This window comes from Liolophura sinensis, chromosome 6 (assembly GCF_032854445.1).
Source record: "Liolophura sinensis isolate JHLJ2023 chromosome 6, CUHK_Ljap_v2, whole genome shotgun sequence".
Taxonomy (NCBI): domain Eukaryota; kingdom Metazoa; phylum Mollusca; class Polyplacophora; order Chitonida; family Chitonidae; genus Liolophura; species Liolophura sinensis.
The window spans coordinates 77680509-77701655 of NC_088300.1; the positions used below are offsets into that span (position 1 = coordinate 77680509).

The 21147-nt window shown below is 39.9% G+C and overlaps 1 protein-coding gene across 1 annotated transcript in view; it reads right to left on the reverse strand.

The window, feature by feature from the left end:
* Positions 1-21147, reverse strand: part of LOC135468090 (LIM domain-binding protein 2-like) — a 43364-nt gene that overhangs the window by 21524 nt on the left and 693 nt on the right. Inside the window, exon 2 of the mRNA XM_064746147.1 lies at positions 19490-19606. Within this exon, the coding sequence (XP_064602217.1) occupies positions 19490-19497 (8 nt within the window). The 5' untranslated portion in view covers positions 19498-19606. The remainder of the gene's footprint in view (positions 1-19489; positions 19607-21147) is intronic.

A 21147-nucleotide genomic window follows, 5' to 3' on the forward strand; every position in this document is an offset into this window, starting at 1 on the left:
CTACAAGTACATCGAGAGGAGCTGCAAGCCTGAACAGGGCTACACGGTCACCTCCTGTGTGCAAAGCAATGTACAGAAAGCCAGCAGGTAAAAAATAATCCCAGAGAGAATGTTTGTCTCTTGATGTGTCACAGAGACTGTGTGGCTTATTACAGCTGTATGTGAGCATGAATAGCCTACATGTGGACCCAGAGGTGTTTGGGTGCTGATGTTGGCTATGGACAGGTAATTAGGGACTCTGTGGTACAGCTCCAGGTTTACACAGCTTGGAGCCTTGCCCTGGAATACCTCCAGTCCTGCACAGGCACCTTGCACAACAGTTGTGTCACCATCAGATTACATACAGTGCTATATAGACACAAACAAAGTTGTTCAACATGGCATGAACTCATAGCTGAGTAATGGCTATCATTTCATGTTCAAACAAACAAGTAAAGAAATCTCAAACTTAATCAAGATTAAGAGACAAATTCTTATGAGCACACTCAATGACACAACAGTGAATCAGCTCATACTGTAGGTAGCATATACCATATCACTTTTCTGCAAAGTTGTACTGAATATTAATATAAGAGCCCTTCATCTTGCACAATAACATACATATATACAGTTAAAATACATGTATATGTTCACATTCACTAACACTAAGAGAGTGGATTATTTGACATATAACTATAATGGAAACATGGAGCAGAACTGTAGTGCTCTTGAGCCCTAAATAATGCAGCTTTAGATACTATACCTCCCCTGTAGATTACCTGATTGATTTGTTAGTTCTAAACATGATCACAATAGCAAATTTTCGCTCATGAACAAACTCATGCTGATATTTGACTTTCGCATATTGTTGCACCCATGGAACAACATTGTGCTTATTGCCTAGAGTCTAGCGCATTTATTCCACTACAGTTATCTCCCTTATGTGCTCTCTATGTGTTTAGTTTTAAAGTGAGCAATCCAGTCATGGCTTTCTGAGCTAGCGATGAATAAGTTAAACAATTTAAAGAACCAACAGACTAAGTGCACATTTTACCTCTCTCACTGAATATCTTGAACATACAAATCATGATACTGCATGTGTAGACATGCATGGCTCTTAATAACAAGAGTATGATCATTGTATCACTAGGATGTTTCAGTGAGTTCTGTCATATGGCAGTTAGAACAGGTACAAAAATGTGGCAAAAGTTCATGAATTTCTTTTAACATGTTTAATATCTTCAGAGCTGTGGTACATACAAAGACAGGCACAGGGAAACAGGCAGAGACATTTATAACAGTATTTCTAATATTACCACTGACAGCATCTATTTATTTATTTATGTAACTGGTGTTTTATGCCACACTTAAAATTCACTTATCTTAGCATTATGCTCGGAGGAAACTGGAAAGAAACCCATTGCAATCCACAAGTTGTTGCCAGACCTTCTCACTTAAATGGCTCGAGTGGAAGCAAGCATTAGCTGGCCTGAAACTTGCATCCACAGCATTACTGACAGGCTCCTGGGTCATTGTCCTGTGCTACCACTCTAACCACTTGATCACGCAGGCTTCTGTGATCAATGAAACAGATGCAACAGTCTGTCTCACATCAAAAAATTCTGGCACATGTATACCATTCGACTATATGAATGGATGGTGTAATAGAATAGCTTATTACAATGATGTTGCCACTTTACAGCATGGTACGTGTACATGTATATGGATACATTAATATATGGATACATTAATAAACAAATACATCTTTTAATCTACGGAATTATTGTTTTGTCGAGTTGGATGTAAAGTTCAGCATAAACACTTTTCCTTTATGTTTAAGACATAAAAAGCCTTGTTAAAAGGTATACGTATGTATGTATGTTTGGCGTTTAACACTGTACTTTTCAGTCATATGAGGAGGAGTTATTAGGCGTGTGTAGATTATGTCTTCTTGTGGCAGGACAAGTCCATGCTGCCACTGAAGTCTCTTGCCGAAGACACCAGTCATGCTGCCCCCACCCAATCCCATTATACTGACACTGGGCCAACCAGTCCTGTTTCCTTGCTCTAACCCCGCATCAATAAGTGCCATGTGAAAAGTCTTTGGTATGACTGTTTCCAGGTTTGATTGCGGGTCCCCCATCTTCAAGGCGGACGCTCAAACTATTAGGCCATCAACGTGGTCATATGTTAAAAGGTAACAGGGAGCCAAATTAATTAAGGAAAACAAAGTGGTGACTCTTAGGGGCAACTGAAACCCCATCCCTGATACAACATACAGTAAACTTAAACTCTAAGGATCCTACTTTCCAAAGAGGACTGCGGGCACACAAATGATACTCCAATAAGAAGAGACAAATCCCACCTTGGATTTTAGTTACCTTGCTGTGTTACATGTACATCATGAATTCGGCCAGAATTTCATCATGATACACACTCAGATGTTTATACTGAACGTTGTACTACAATTTAAACAAACACATGTTCAAATATAGCACAAATTCATACACAACAGGTGCTGGAGAGTCAGGCTCTAGGCAGATCTTACAGAAGTTCTCCAAACCTTTTAAACATGGATGGTAATATCAAGTGTTGCTACATGTACCTTAAAGTTAAAGGGATAATTTGCACAATTTAGATACAGCTGAGCATTGGTACCCAATAAATAACTACCAATATTACCTATTGTACACTAATGTGCAAACATTCATGTATGAACGGGTGAATATCACCGGGTTCACAGAATGGTTGTAGAAAAGGAAGAAAGATTTTGTGGTACAAATTCAGTCTACTGGGCAACAATACATGGCAAAAACACCCCAACTACGCATCTGGTTACAACAATGAACCAGCTACAATGGCATTTAGAGAATTAGAAAATTCAACTGATGCATGTCGACACACCTGTTGCAGTCTTTAGTTTAACAACAAAGAAAATACACTTTGCACTTCATGTCATGCAGCTTCGGGACTGGTAGATCCAGGATCAATCCTTGATCGAGTCACACCTAAGACTTTAAAAGAGGAAGTTGTAACTTCCTCGCTTGGCATTCAGCATGAAGCGGATAGTGTAACGACTGGTTGACCCATATCAGTATAATGGCTCGGGCAGGACGGCTTACTTGCCTTCGGTATGTTGTCTCAGTGAAGCAGCACTAAATAAAAGAGCGGTGGAAATCCATCCTGCAACAAGGAGGCACATTACACGTACATGCAACCTAAGGATTCTTTCGTCGTCATATGACTGAAAAATTGTTGAGTACGACGTTAAACCCCAAGCACTCACTCACTCACTGCATGCACTGTCATGCACAGAAAGAAAATGTAGTGTAAGGAGTTGCTTCCCTTGATTTGCAATGAGACACCATTAATAACACAGATTATAGTTTATATGGTTGCCTGTCTGCTGTGGCAATCCTTTAACTTCAGCAGTTTAATTGACCTGTTTAAGTCAGAGATGGTCATACACAAATATATGAAATTATAAGAAATTTTTGTAACCCCAAATCAGGTCTGAACATTAAATTTGATTAGCTAGAATATTAAATGTAGTTAATATTTAATTCAGAACAATACATGTAGTTTTCTTGTTGCAGACTGCGAAGCAAAAGGATTGTTCAAGATCGATAATTTCTACACTATGAAAGCCTATCACACATTTTTCAACGAAGTTACTCCCCCTTACAAATGATGCCTTCAGACATGTGCACCAGCAAACACACTGCCGATAGGATGGATTCTGGTTTCTGACAAAAAAAAAAAAAAAAAATCCAATCACTTCAAGATTATAGCACAGAAGATGACATCATGCTGTTTGCCTCCATCTGAAGTACTGAAAAATCTTGTATCCTCAAAAACAGTATCCATAAACTCTGAATCATACATAATACCAATATTTCAATCCCTTACAATTTGTGTCATGCAGCCTTATGATTTAATTAGATGAAAACAAACACGGATTAGCACAAACCATACCTCAGCAATTATGAAGAATTGAAAAAGACATTATAACACGAAACTCTTCAGAGAATTTTCACCTGACACATAGAACAGGTACAGATGAACATATCTGATACCAACCAGTACTGAAATATAATACACAATTTCCCATTTGATTATCTTTACAGGTTTACAGCCATGTAATTAGTGTGGGCTTTACCTGTACCTGCTGATGGTCTAACACATCTATACATATGCAAGAAAACAAGTGCACATGGTCAGAGGGCATTTGTTAGTTACGATCCCTATTCCACAGCATGATCGCATACATACAGGTACAGCTGTGAAAACACACCTTGAAGAAAACAAATCTACCTGTCTGACTTTGGAAAGATGATGGGAGAACACTCATCAGCTTACCTGTCCAGGTGGCTTACCTAAACGAAATAGAGCCAGCCCGTCCTACTGGCACACAAGAGAATGTCACACCTGAGAGGGTTCTTTGTGACGGTGCCCTGGGGCAGAGCAAGAAGGGCAGGGGTGGTCACAGTGATGGCTCAAGCTCAGCACAGATGTCTCCACCAGCAACTGTTAACATCACAGCTCAGTCTGCCACTTGCCAACCTTTATTAAGCTCAAGCTCTGAGATGTCACACACGCACACACACAGAGCACAGTTAAATGTATTTATCCTAACTTTATTTATCCCCAGAACACAGTGCACTGGCTGAAAACCATTGTCACAGTCCTACCAGTCACATGATGATTACCATGGAAACCTTTCGCCTATTGTCCCCACTAAACGGGGAATCTTGGCTGCTGGAATATCAGTCAAGAGGAGCAGAATCTCAACTGCAGATTTTTTAAAGGAAGGAAATATTCAATAAAGCTGTAAACTCAGTGTGCAATGGAGGAAGGCCTAGCGCCACAGGGCTGAGTGTTTGCTCAGCAGGGTGATCACGTAAAGCCTGCTAGCAGGATGAATGAAGCACCTTCCAGCCTTAACCTAGTCAGGTCACTTTATTAAATTTACTGATTTATTGCCACCTAAGCAATGTTGACAAACTGGGTCCCGCTGATGTTTCTGATAACAAGCACAATGCCAGAGACTGCCCCGGTCAAGACATTCCACTCTGCACCAAGCCAAACATAATCAATAATCCAAATAATCCAGTTTTGGACTATTATTTCATCTGGCAATCCTAATTCTTGCTGTTGCCTTAAAATCCCCATCTTTCAACATCTGAGGAATTTCACAGCCTACCACTTGATGTTCACATAGAGTCTGATTTCCACAGTATTACACAGGTGTTTGCAAAAAAAAATGCTTAACATGTTCTTCTAGATTTACCTCACCTGCTGATTTCTTCTCTTTTTTTTCTATTACATGCTGAATTTTATTTATTTGTTTGATTGGTGTTTTACACTGTACTCAAGAATATTTCACTTATACGACGGCAGCCAGCATTATGGTGGGAGGAAACCGGGCAGAGCCCGGGGGAAACCCACGACCACCCACAAGTTGCTGGCTGAACATGCTGAATAAGGATATATCATGCGTACTCCAATATTTAATCTGAGTTATAAACATGTGCATATATGAATGTATAATACACCAGCAAGTAACCCACGTCTATGTTAATCTATGCCCAGCCAATGTTGGCTTCCTCTCTGTCACATGTGACAAGGTCTGTCAGCAACCTGCAGATGGGCGTGTGTTTCCCCCAGGCTCTGCCCGGTTTCCTCTCACCATAATGCTAGCCGCTGTCGTATAATTAAAATATTCTCGAGTACAAAACTTCAATGAAATAAATAAATAAATAAATGTTACTCCAAGAGTTCAATTAACAATGTAATACACAGATAGAAAGCTTCACTTAGTCAAGCATTACGAATGAAAAACCAAAAAAGAGAAAAAGGTATCAAATTAAATTACTTCATAATAGTCTAGGCATTATTAACACTCCTTTAGTGCAGTAGGAAATGTGGGAGTCTTCAATTAAATGCTATTTTCAGATAGCAATCTCTATTAAATGTTCAATGTAATTACAACAAAAATAGTGTCGAACACATCTGATAATTTTCAGGGTTCTTTTTGTTATTCATTTGGAAACACAATTGCAAGTTTGATTTTAATATGATGACGCATACAGAGATACAGGCATTTTTTAAGAGGTACCAGTACAAGTAATTTTTCTGACTAATAAATGAATAAATGAATGAATACCTGACAAGAATGGACAGATATAATTTGGAAAAGCATTAGATACATTGTGCAGATGATATTTATATGTTTTCATGCTTTAATAACACCCAAATCAAGATGATGAAGCAATATACTTTCCACACAAAATTACAAGTATAAAGTTTTGCTCAGATGTTAATCCACAGTGTAAAACTTCAAACAATCAAATATGCAGAAGTGTGGATAAACTTTACCAAATTCAACAAAATTAGCTATGTTCAGACAAACGTACAGTGTAAATGGTCCACACACAAAGAAGCTGAAGAGCTACCATACATTATGCATGTATACATGACCACTGAAGTTAGTCAAGCACTCATAACTTAGAAAATAAATTACAGACACATACCCCTGCACTTGCATACAAGAACCTTGTGCAGGGTAATCTGGCAAGTTTAGCTCATCACTGTTCCTTGAATCAAGAGGATTTCTTTTCACACACCATAAAGCTCAATAACTTTGCTTATGGGCAATATGATGTGACATTTCAGCGTCTCCCTACACTACAGCTAATGACAATAATCTGGTAACATTTTCACAAACATCTACACAAGGTCTCATATTAATGCTGATCTAACAGCCATGAAGGCACAGTTACTTGTGCTATTTGTACATCTGCATGTACGTCTCTATCAATGCTCCAAGAAAAACAAATTCTAGAGTATAAATACAAATGACAATTCCTGAAATCAAGTCCTACTACAAATGTATGGCACCTCCCTCCCATTGCCACATATGCTTGTAAATCAACTCAGTCAATACGCAATCAACATGCTTCACCCATTCAGGGCCTAGTACAAGGACATATTGACAGCCTTACAGCATATCCTAAAAAGGCACAAATTATGGGGAATTGTGCATTACATATTCAGCTTAAATACTCTTGAACCTTCCTCATATTCATGTATACTGAAATAACAAAAATCAATAAGTAATACTGACAATATAACTAGGTATATAGGACATTAGTTTTAAGGTTTCTTAACATCTGAATACATTTAGCCCAAATTAGCCTTCTATAAAAGGGGCTGCCCAACATAGAATGCTGTTTCTGCCAAATCACACAGACCACCCTGTCATGTCACCTGATCCACTCTGCCATGTCACACAGACCACCCTGCCATGTCACACAGACCACCCTGTCGTGTCACCTGATCCACTCTGCCATGTCACACAAACCACTCTGCCATGTCACACAGACCATTCTGCCATGTCACACAGGCCACTCGGCCATGTCACACAGGCCACTCGGCCATGTCACACTGGCCACTCAGCCATGTCACACAGACCACCCAGTCATGTCACACAGGCCACCGAGTCATGTCACACAGGCCACCCAGTCATGTCACACAGACCACTCTGCCTTGTCACACAGACCATTCTGCCACCTCACACAGGCCATTCTGCCATGTCACACAGACCACTCGGCCACGTCACACAGACCACCCAGTCATGTCACACAGACCACCCGTCATGTCAAACAGACCACTCTGTCATGTCACCTGATCCACTCTGCCATGTTACACAAACCACTCTGCCATGTCACACAGGCCACTCTGCCATGTCACACAGACCACCCTGCCATGTCACACATACCACCCTGCCATGTCACACAGACCACCCTGTTGTGTCACACAGGCCACTCTGCCATGTCACACAGGCCATTCTGCCATGTCACACAGACCACTCGGCCATGTCACACTGGCCACTCGACCATGTCAAACAGACCACCCTGTCATGTCACACAGGCCACCCAGTCATGTCACACAGGCCACCCAGTCATGTCACACAGACCACCCGTCATGTCACACAGGCCACTCTGCCATGTCACACAGACCACCCGTCATGTCACACAGACCATCCTGTCACGTCACCTGAACAACTGTGTCATGTCACACAGACCACTGCCATGTCACGCAGACCACTGCCACGTTACACAAGCCACTCTGCCATGTCAAACAGACCACCCAGTCATGTCACACAGACCACCCAGTTATGTCACACAGACCACCCTGCCATGTCACACAGACCACCCTGTCAAGTCACACAGACCACTCTGCCACGTCACATAGACTACTCTGCCATGTCATACAGACCACTCTACCATGTCACCTGAACGACTCTGTCATGTCACACAGACCACCCTGTTATGTCACACAAACCACTCTGCCATGACACACAGACCACCCTGTCGTGTCACCTGAACCACTCTGCCGTCACACAAACCACTCTGCCATGTCAAACAGACCACCCTGCCATGTAACATAGACCACTCTGCCATGTCACATAGACTACTCTGCCATGTCATACAGACCACTCTACCATGTCACCTGAACCACTCTGCCATGTCACACAAACCACTCTGCCATGTCACACAGATCAGCTTGCCATGTCACATAGACTTCTCTGCCATGACACACAGACCACTCTACCATGTCATCTGGACCACTCTGCCATGTCACACACACCACTCTGCCCTCACATGAACCACTCAGCCATGACACAGGCCACTGCCGTGTAACACAGATCACACTACCGTGTCACCTGGACTACTCTGCCATGTCACATAGACCTCCCTGCCATGTCACATAGAAATCAAGGTTGTCCTGCTTCAAATGTATGGATTTATTTACTTATTTATTTATTTGATTGGTGTTTTATGCCGTACTCAAGAATATTTCACTTATACGACAGCGGCCAACTTTATGGTGGAAGGAAACCGGGCAGAGCATCCGTAGGTTGCTGACAAACCTTTCCATGTACTGCCAGAGAAGAAGCCAGCATGAGCTGGACTTGAACTCACAGCTCACACTGGTGAGAGGCTCCTGGGTCATTACGCTGGGTCACTACGCTGCGCTAGTTCGCTAACCGACTGAGCCAAGGAGGCTCCCTCAACTGCATGGAACCTTCACCCAAATTCACATGGACCAAAAACCTACATGTATATGAAAACCGAAATCAATACTTTGTTATTAAAGTCTAAGGCACCTTCACCTCATTAGCACATGAACCAGGAAACCATATGGACACAATCAAACTGAAAATCTCTCTGTACAAAAACGCCATCCACCTGTGACTGCATGTCTATTATTTGGTAAGCTTCATACATGCATGTGTACATATAAGCAGATGATTTTTGCCCCATCTAATCCATCTATCAGGGACAGACACAGGTGGTTGAGGCCGTAGCTTAGACAGGCAATCTGTTTCTTCAGATTTCAGCATATGAGCCTAAGACGGACAACACATCATGAACCAAAGACACCATTTACATGTACCTCTGACATTTCAATGCTGGCCATATCAACAATAGAAAACATGGGTATATGGTACTCTACTCCCTGCCACCCAAACAAATACATCTTCATGAAGATATATATTCAACACAATAATGTAAGTAAAACACTCAGTGTAAAACAAATGTAACATGGAATGAAGATGGTTTTCATACATGTACATGTAGATACAGTGTACTTATTCCAGTTACAAGCCCACATAAACACAGCCCTAACTATGGCACACAACTGGTTTAAGGGTCCCAGATAACTATGGCACACAATTGGTTTAAGGGTCCCAGATAACTATGGCACAAAACTGGTTAAAGGCACAAAACTGGTTAAAGGGTCCCAGATAACTATGACACACAACTGGTTTAAGGGTCCCAGCCATTTATCCTTCACATGACTGGTATCACACTTTTGTTCATAATGGCAATGCATTGTTTCTACACACCCAAAGCTTCATATAAATGAAACCTATTAAATAAATGAACACGATTGAGGAAAGTATTATTAGAATCCATCAGGGGTGAAATATTGACATTTTTTTTGGTTGTTTTGCATTTTGATTCTCCATTTTCTTATTTTTCCTCTCCTTTAATCATGAAAACCAAATTTCAAGTGTAAATACCTTAAATCTGACAAAAATATAACTTGTTGCATTTGAGGTAACCATGTGGAGACGTGGTTTGTGCCTCATCGATGAAACTTTTGACCTGGCCATCCATAGCTGCCATGATAGTTTTGTTAAATGTGCCCTCTTCCCTCTTCGGTGATTATATACAAACTTTTACTTTTTATATTAAGACAACAAACCATCGCACGGATATACAGCACCACAGTAGTTAATGTTAAACTTACAGAATTATAACTGCACAATTATTGTTACAAGTGCAAGAGAATGGAACAAACACCAAGCAGAAATCTGTCTCAAGTGTATACATGTTTACCAGGTACTGAGCATAAGGTCAAAACACCTTTTCACTGATCAATAAGAGCGTCTCACAAATATGTGCACATCTTCCTACCTGTGTACAGTAATTTCACTAAATATGAGACCTTGCAACGTTGTAATATGGCACTATAATAAATGAATGTGCAGATTACACTTGCAAATACTGTACTGCTCTGACACATTGCCTACCCACCGTAATACAGTGCAGCTCAGCTTAAAACCCAAATCAGCGCGATAATTAATCCGATATTTCTCCGCTAGTAACGAGATATTCCTCTGCTGGCTAGCGCATTTTTCATTCCTGCTGGTACTTTGTCGGAGGTGTGAAGTCAGCCGTATCACCTGACCCTTCACAGACAAGTACACAACACTAACACACGCACGAAAATATAATTCTGTAGCACGTAAAATCTTCTGTGTGAAACTGGCGCAAAATGTGGACTTTTTCTTCTTTATCTGATGTTGTTCAGGACAAGTAAAGTAAATTCATGGAAATATATGGTGTTAATGCATGAGAATAGTGGAATCTGATTTTGTCGTATTTAAGTGTTGACTTTGGTACTGGCCTATGTATAATTGGCCTTGACCTCAGTGGAACTGTGATGGGAACGCATTTCAAGTCCACAACTTTAATAAAAGATAATGTGTACAAACAACTGAGTGTGTGCCACTGATTTTTCTTTATATTTCATCTTGATTTCAGGATTTTCTGCAGTTATTTAATAATTCTGTAGATACAAATTATGACCGGCCATGAAGCGTTTTAATGATTTATGGTCTGAAGTTGGAAGATCTGATTTTTGCAGATTTAGCAGTTTACAAACAGTCCTTTGGTACCAGTAATAATATTTATCACATACCTATGCGTGTTACCCATCTGATACAGAGCCCCGATATTTTTTCGTATCACCATCCTCTGAACATTTTGAACGCGTGGAACTACTTTCGCACCGAGTGACCTTTCCCTGGGAAAGCCCTGCGGTCCTTGATGGGGATTTCCATGCAGAGCTGACCTACTTACACAAACATGCGACTTATTCTCCCTTAATTTAACCCTTTGAACACCACGCCCCTAATCACATGCTGACCCCCCACACCAGCCCCCTGGGAAACGCATTAATAAAAACAAAGCACAAAAAATCGTTATTTTTTATGAAAGTTAATCATGTATTATAAGGCTCTGAATCAAATAAAGTCACCAACAGTTAAGAAGAGGACATTACCTGTCTAATTTCACTGAGTTTATGACACCTATCGCCAATATTCTACTTTGTGATGCCAATTATACCAACAGTTGTTGTTTGGCGAACCAATGCACAAGAATTCCTCGCAGAAGTTGCACCAATATACAGTTTTCTGTCTTTTTGGCAGGTCTGTGTCTTCTGCCTCTGGGCTAGCCTTCTTAGCCCTCAAATATTTCTCTCTGCAAACACGACAGCGATTGTTCTGTTGGGCATGGGTAGGTCTTTCCACATCGTGGTGAGCGTCTCTCATCAGCCGCTTTTCAGCTTGATCAGAAACACGCCTCCCAAACCCCGAGTTCTGTGATTTCACTTCACCCACAAGCTTTTCACACACTGACTCCACAAACATACGGAAAGTAAACGGTCTTTGTCCATCAGAATAATGAAGCTTCACAAAACCCATCAGTACATACGCATTGTATACCGCCCACATGAAAAATTTCATGAAAAGCCTTCTTGGCCACTTGTAATGCCGTCGGCAGTTCTGTAGTCTGGTCATCTGGTCATTTTTATCTGTTCCACCCATGAACTCATTGTAGGCCTTGACAGCTTTTGGGGCAACAACTGGAACTCTTCGGTGCTCTGTGCGGTCATATCTCAGCACATGATCCGGGGGAGAGGAAATGTAGGTTGATGTCACAAAGTAGATGGGGCGCTTGTCCATCCACACTATTGCGCCCACACTGCCATTATGAATCAGCTTATAGTCACCTTTTCCCATTCCTTTAGAATTTGTAACCAAAACCTTTGGAAATCCACGTCTGTTTGTCATGGCCGTGCCACAGAGACAAATTTTCTTCTCACTGAGGTATTCTGCTAATTGAACTGAGGTGTAAAAATGGTCAGTGTAGACAGTATAGTTCTGCCCAGAGTATCTCTCCGTCATGCGAACCACAAGATTTCCGGTAACACCCAACTTGTCAATCACAGTGGCATCATTTTGCTTACCGGTGTACACTTGAGCCTTTGTAATGTAGCCATTTTCGGAGTCGCAAAGAAGAAAAGTTTTTATTCCCCACCGAATCGGTTTATCTTTTATGTACTGCTTGAAAGATAATCTGTTTTTTGTGGGAATCATACCCTCATCAAGGGACAAATGTTCACCAGGAACATAGTAATGCTTGAATTTGGCTAGTATATGGTCAAATACCGGGCGAACCTTGTATATTTTGTCTTCTTTGTTGAGGTTTGGGTCACTCTCGTCGACAGCGTGCAAGCATGACCATATTGCAAGAAACCTGCGTCGAGACATAGTATTTGGAAATCCAGGAGTCTGGCAGATATTTGAGTCCTTGACACGCCAGTAAAATTCATACCTGTCTTTATGTATCAACATTTCCATCGACACCCTCAGTCCAACAAATGCCTTCAATTCCTCCATTGTGAGGGAGCTTTTACCTAAACTGTTAGCAATGTACCCATTTGGTTTTACTAAAGTCAAATGATCAGCCTGTCGTTGTGTTTCAGACAATAACAAGTCCCACAAAACATCATCCCACAGTAATGACAAATATTCAGCCGGGTGACTGTCAGCATTCAAATTACCTGGCATGTGTCTCGGGCCTGGTGTACTTGTAGGTGTAAACACTTGTTCTGTAAAGTTACTTGTGTCCCGAGTCCATCCAGGTGGGGAGACAGATCTGCCTCGGCTAGGAGTAAAGCGCTGCCTGCCACGCCCACGTGTTTCGCTAGAAGAACTGTCACCTGAACAGCCAGGTGTCACGACATCTGGCCCACTACTGGAGCTAGCAACAATGTCACTTTCGTCATCAGATGAAGTTGGTTCATAACTGCTGACTTCGTTTTCAAAATCACTTTCCTTAATCATCGCCCTGCAAACTCTCATTGTCCGACTCAAGAAGCTGTGCTAACACGTCGTTCGCTGTCAGCGATTTACGCGACATATTTACTTTGCGTACATCCCAAATAACCAGCCAGCTCGATGAAACATGTAAAAATGTCTTCCAACAACAACAAAGGCCTAACACAAGAAGTAAGAAGGCCGTTGATTGGCTAAAAGCCGGACAGACAGCTTACAAGCTGATCAGTGTATGGGCTGAACGACGCTGCAACTTAGCTGGTGTTCGAAGGGTTAAGACCCAGAAAAACTAATAAAATTTTTTCTACACTGTCTACATGCCAACATTATGGGCAAAAAGGTTATAATCAAATATTTTCGTCATTTTTTTGTGTCGTCTGCTTCGTGATTTTTGGCGTCGAATTACATTCCGCAATGCTGATAGCTGTCGATGTCAAACTATATGACTGCCTGGTAGAGGCGTACAAAGTCTACAAGGACCACAGGCCACCAAAAATGTGAATAGCCGACAATCCATTTTACGGCATCAATTGTCAAAAGAAAAGTTTGCAGCAATGTATGGTACAAATGCCAACCAATGAAAGAGCGCACCCTAAAATCAATTATGAAAACCATGGCAAAACGATCGAGCTTACCTTACGCACAACATGTAACCGTCTCCATCATGCTGGCGTAGCTCCTGCGACTATTATGCAACTCACTGGCCACAAAAATGTTGCAAGTATAAATAATTACGCTGTTTTTTTCTCATGGTATGCAGGAAAAGATGAGCCACATCATTTCAAATGCACCAGTCACAAAGCCTTCCGCTGCAAGCGTAACTCTTTCTCCCCAACCCAGTACATCCACAGAAATTGATGCAGCTGTCCCATCATCTTCTACAGTACAGAATGATCTGTTTGTTTCACAGAATTTCACACACAATGTAAACCATGCCACTAGAACATGTACAACTGCCGGTATTTCCCAGGGTGCATCCTTCTCAAATTGCACGTTCCACCTCAATTTCTTCCACAGATCAGCTACCCATTAACTTTGTTGACAAACTCTTTCAAGAACTCACAGAGACTTCGACAAATTTCAAGAACTTTCATTCATCCACATGCAATTAAATCACTTCTTCACTTCTAAAATTGGTGGTTGACCTGATTTAGCGCACTTTACAGCTGTTATAATTAATTTATAATATTTCCACGGCTTTTTGAGTCTTTGTTTTATTTTATTTTCTTCATTTTCATATTTTTTTTTACCCAATGTTTGTGTCTTAAGCGGTGGTCAACTATTTTGAAATATGCTATATTTAGAACGAAATCCATGCGCGCGTAATGGTTTGTGAGCGCTATGACGGCCTGTGCACTGCCAGACACTATACGCTAAGCAAAGTAGTCTGAAGAAATATCTGGATTTTATGCCCCCCAAAGTAGTGTCAATAGAAGGTATATGATAAATAGATTATCATTACACTGTGCAGATCTGCATCGTCGCATCTGCTCTCATTCTCTGCGGTTGCATCGCCGTATCGACCGAGCCCTGCGGCGACGCAACCGCAGAGAACTTGAGCAGATACGACGATGCAGATCAGCACAGTGTGAAGATAATCTCTATGTACAAATAGGTATGTATGCCTCTTGTGTATTATTTGTTCGATACTAAAGCATATGAATCTTCAGCCTGTACATTTACCAGTTTGTTAATTTGATCATTGTTCTCTTATGTTCAGATCTGTACATGTATGAAAAGTGGAGCATTTGGGATAATACCATGCAGTGAAGATTTTTGGCAATGATGAAAGCAAATTAACCTGAGCCCCTGTGTGACATGGATGAAGGAGAAGTTACCTAAAGGAGTTCAAAACATAAACAAGTGCCTTATTAAAATGCAGGGCTCGGTAAAACGAGTGCAATCGATCCAGAACATATTTCCCTTAATTCCACGTACATATATATATATATATCAGTATATTTTCTGTGAATTTTCACAACAAAACATAAAATTACAAAATTAAAGTTGAAATCTAAATTCAGAAATAATTCCTGATATTAAGAATATGTCTAAATTTAGTCAGACAGCTTTCTGATCTAGGGACCTGATACAATATACCTGAACAACAAGAAGATTTTATAGGCCTTATGAATTATGAATAGAAATGCCCATCTTCATGTAGTCTGCCCCACTCTTTGTATATGAAGTGTGAAAGGCTCAAGGGATTACACCTCCTAACACAAGATATATACTACCGGTCAGAGTTTATAATGGTAGAATTGAAAGGCATCGCTGTGTTCCACTAACGCACATATTACTGTTATATATATATATATATATATATATGTATTGTCTGTTATACCTGTCTTTTACCCTGCCACAGTTCAAGGAAATATCTTTGAGTACGACGTAAAACACTGATCAAATAAATAAATTATACCTCAAAGTATTTTCTACCATATTACAACACTCTTCATTCTCACCCCAACCCACTTCATAAACTAATTTCGACCACCAGGTTTCGAACAGCTTCACAGCACCTAGGTATTTGTTCATCTTGTAGTTTCCTGAAAATGAAATGATTGTTCCAGTTTGGTCAATTTATGAAGACCAGAGTTGTGACCAGCACTGTTGAGACACAAGCGTCAGCGTGAAACCATGCATGTGGAGATGTTCGGAGATTAAAGAAAGGAGGGGGATTTATAAAGCTGAGCAATGTCAAAAATGAGTGACACATATTTGTGAGAATGGCTTTATCAATGATCAGCTCAATCTGAAACTAACATCACCCATGCGGAGATAATCCTTGAAAAAGGATTTGGTGAGCAAAAGTAATGAACAATGTTTCCCTTGCCAAATGACAGGTTCTGTAAAAGTGTGGAACTGTACTAACTGGGAATTTTAAATAGTACATGTATTGGTTTTATTTATATCAACTACTAAACAGAAGCGGTGAAAATTCATTTATCACTTGACCCTTTTAGAAACAGAACCCCAAACATACAGACAAATTATTTAACAACGTACCAGGAAATGATATACTGGTAAAACAAAAGAAACTGAATGCAGAAGTGTAATGTATGTACAAAAATGGCAGGCCTAAAGGTATAAAAATTTTTATTCACAATGATTCTATGAGTTTGACAAAGGTGTAGGGACTTTCACACAACCGTCTGCATCTGCATATCTTTATAAGATTAAATGCTTGATCATCCAAACCTCAGCTGACTGCTGTCTTGTGAAAAACCGTAGACAAATCAAGTCATTTTATATAATTCTCCAAACTCACCTGTGTAAAAATGTTTGTACAAACTTGTGTTTTTTTTTTCTTCTGAGAAACGCTTGTCTTCCAGCTTTTAAATTGCAGAGGTATAGGTATATATATTTACAAACAATTTCAAGAAAAATGTTTCCTAAACACCAACAACGAATGAAGTGATTAAATCTGACAATGGTATCAGTAAACTTACACCCTATTAGTCAAATCTAGATGACTAATAGATGCAGAAAGATGTCATTCAACAGTCAACACATATTAAATCTGACAAAAATAATTTAAATACAAGTAGACCAAAGACAATTACTGGTCGGCTGTACTCTTTATCATAGTGTTGTTGTAAACAACACAGGCCACATGGGCATGCTGTGAGCCCAACTACCTTTACGCTCGGTTGACTCGGTTCTTGCGCCCAGCAAGGGACTCTTATACTGCTGTGTAGCGTGATAATTCCTGCTTTTGTAATGCATTATCGCGTTATTCCTCCGCTTGATTTGGATTTTAAGCAGGGCAGTACTGTGCACGTACATTACAAAATCTTTACCTGAACCTCATGTATACATGTAGGTCTATGTATCTGTACTATAACACTGAAGAACAACAGACATAATTAGCTGTACATATATGTTACAAAGCTCATCTGGATTGAGGACTAAGGAGCCGTGCTTCACACACCATGCCTCCACCTCAAGAGGTGTCAAGAGTACTAGCTTGCTGAAACACTGGAGTGATTTGTCCAAGCCTCGCTGTATCTAAACACCATTTCTGAGAACCTCAATAACTTGTTGTTGTGGGTATCCTGGTATTACATTACCAAAGGAACTGAAAAAGTATGGACAGTTTTACAGTTTTTCTAAAAATCTTGGCGCTTTTCACAACTTTCTACATTCATATGGTCATTTTTTTTTAATTTAGTTGATTTAGTCTTGGTCTTCATATTAATCAAAGCCTTAACTGGAATTCCCACATTGATTCTGTCTGTGAAAAGATCACAACCAAACTTGGTGTGTTGAACAGGAACAAACACATACTGAAAAAATATGCAAAAATTCTATATTATAATTCCCGCATTCTTCCACATATCAACTACTGTTACACTATCTGGGGACATGCCAGCAAGTACCAGATATAAAGACTCTCAAAACTTCCAAAAAGAGCCGCTAGACTAATATTAAATGCCCCTTATTTAACACCAACTTCCAACCTTTTCACGCAACTATTTAAACTTGTGAACTCTGCAACTACAAAACATCTCCGATCAACCACGAATGATAATCTCCAAGTGCCATTCCCCTCCTCAAAGTACGTCAAACAAAGCCTTTAATACAATGATCCCAAACTGTGGAACTCATTAGAAAGGGACTTAAAAAGAGTCAAAATCTCCAAAAGCCTTCTGTAAAAAGTTTCATTTGACCATGCTTGACAAACAAAACGAAAATGCTTAAAAACTCATTTTCAATACAGACACAGTTAATATCTTGATTGTAATCTGTCCTTTATTGTTTGTGCTCTTTTTGTATTGCCTTGTATAGCATAATTACTGAATCTATGGCTACTGTTGATACCGTTATGTGTGCAAACTATTTGTCTGGTCACTGTTAATATTTACTTGTAAATGTCATGTTTGTTTTGTCACCCTGTCAGAGGGCCTCTGGGAAAACAGTTTTTGTAACTGACAGAGTAAATGTTCATCATCTGTCACCCTCAGAAAATAAAGCATATATAAAAAAAAATAAAATATATATATATATATATATATATGTATAATTCACATCAGCTTTAGTGGCATTAGTCAATAATGGCATGTTTTTTCTTTCTGTTTCAAAGAACATCAATCTTCCCACAGTCTCTTTTACAAATTATGCCACTTGTTTACATAAGTTTTAGGACCACTTAGTCGTCAAAGAAGACCAATCTGAGACAAAATTGGGAAATACAAGGTATCCAAATTTTTAACCATTTTTTTTTTCATATTTTTATATTTTATTTTAATCTGTATATAGACCTACCAAATCAGAATAGAAGGAAATGTTTAACTGCACACATCCCCCCCACCCCCCATATGGAGATTCCTAACCAAACCTGTCTATGTTTCATACACAACGCAGAATAGCATATACATACATGGTGGTATGATGGTACTTTGTATATTTATCAATCTTAAAGGCCCAAGGGCACTTGCAAATGGAAGAGTTACGTCAGACATATATATATATATATGTGTGTGTGTGTGTGTACATCGCCAGACACGTTTCATTCAGTTGATGCAGAAAACGGTCCATTACAGTCAACTGGCTCCATCATGCCAAAGTGACATCAATGGACACATTTTACATAACACAGAAGACTACAGCATATATAGAGCAAAACGAGAGCAGTGACGACAATGTGGTAGTTGGTAAAGGGTTACACCCATTACCATTACACAAAAACACTATCTAACAGGTTAGCACCATCGATTAAACAAATCTAGGTAAAACGAAAATGTAGTGATGACTGCAATTTATTGGTCACTGGTCTACAACACACAGGCCACATTACTGATTTTCAATGATAACATTAACAATTTTGCCACACTGCTCATCTTGGCAAGAGTTACTTCCCCTTTCACTCTTCACTGCTTGCCAGGCTTAGTATCCATGAAAGCAATATGTGTCACTGACACAGACTCCTTAATATCTTATTCTGCTCATAATGTATTTTATCCAATAAAATCCTGATGATTCACTACAAGATACACAAATATGATAACAAGAAGAGGAATAACTTACGTAACCATGACTTGGTCCCTGTCATGATAGGACTGGGCATTGGGTGACCCGGCATTCTGGGGCCCAACATGTGGGGGCACAGACTGGGATCTCTGACACGTCAACGAACAGCTCTCACTACAACAGGAACAAAACAATCCAATACACACATGTAGTACACCAACTTCTGATCAGGTCTGCTCAAAAGAACTGGAACATTCTGGACACCTGTGACCATATAGATGCTCGGTTGGATTGTCTCTTTTACCATTTCAATTATGCCTTGTTTAGGACCTTGTTTTATGTTAAATATTAGCACTGGTTCACTCATTATAATTTTCTTTCATGCTGATGTATATCGAGTTGCCCATACATGTAGTTTAATCGGTCTCAAAATTCATTTTTACATTTTGCTCACTGATTCCCATTTCAGTGATATATGGCCACGACCCACTTCACTTTATATACCTCGGAATGAACATGGAGTCAAATGTGTTGGGTCAAAGATGACTAGGAACACCGAGTCTTCTTTTCTAGCCACAAATGTTGTGTATCATACCTCTGGCCCATTGCATTTTGACCTCGACTGCATTCCAAGATATGTAAAGAGGATAAGCCAAATATTTGTTTACATGCAGCAATAACAGATGATCTGTGTCAAGGCTTTCCTTTTTGCTTTTCTTTTTTTTTTTCTGTTGTCCAGGTTTCAATCCTTCTCACATTGGGCTGACTGTCCACATTATAGGCAATAAATTTGCCACTTTGTTATAAATTCTGACCAAGGACAACTGGGCTCTAGAAATTTTACCAGAGCCTACAGCCTTTACTTGTGTTGACACAGACATGAAAATGTTAAAATGACATAACTCAAAACCGTCTATGCCTTGCTGACATTAAATATTTTACATTACAGTGTGTTGACTGATTTATTGTCTAACCTACTATTATTTCCAGTTATTACTGGGCATAATTCTGGCTCACTATCATCCACTGGTGTTCGTGTCATACTGCACCTCACTATCTGCTGCCCATATATTATTATTGCACTGCTGCAGGCCTGTGACGTTCTCATGCTAGGCATAGATCTAAGATGTCTTCCAAAATTTAGAAACCAAATACCTATATAAAGGGCATTTGGTAACTTCACTTACAAAGGACAGCACCATGGCTTTCAGGAAAATTTACACTCAAACCTTTCTTACTTAAAATGTAAAGAAAAACAAATCATTCAAGTGGAAGATGGTGAGGAATAAATGAGTGATTATGGCTTAATGCCACAGAGGGTGAGGAATTCATTTATTTATTTATGTGATTTGTGTTTATGCTGTACTCAAGAATATTTTACTTATACAATGGTGGCCAGCATTAGGGTGGGAGGAAACCAGGCAGAGCCCACGACCATCCACAGGTTACTAAAAGACCTTCCCACATATATCCAGCATGAACTTGGACTTGAACTCACAGGGAACACACTGGTAGAAGGCTTTTAGGTCATTGTGCCGTGCTGGCAGTTCTTACCCTCTCGGCCACGTAGGCCCCCAGAGGGTGAGGAAGTCTGCCTGAATGGAATGCTTCATGTTCATGTGTTCAAATATTGTACATTTGTTTGTTTTATGCCAAACACAAATACTATCAGACTTTCTTAATACTGATCACTTTTAATGATAAAGAAACCATGC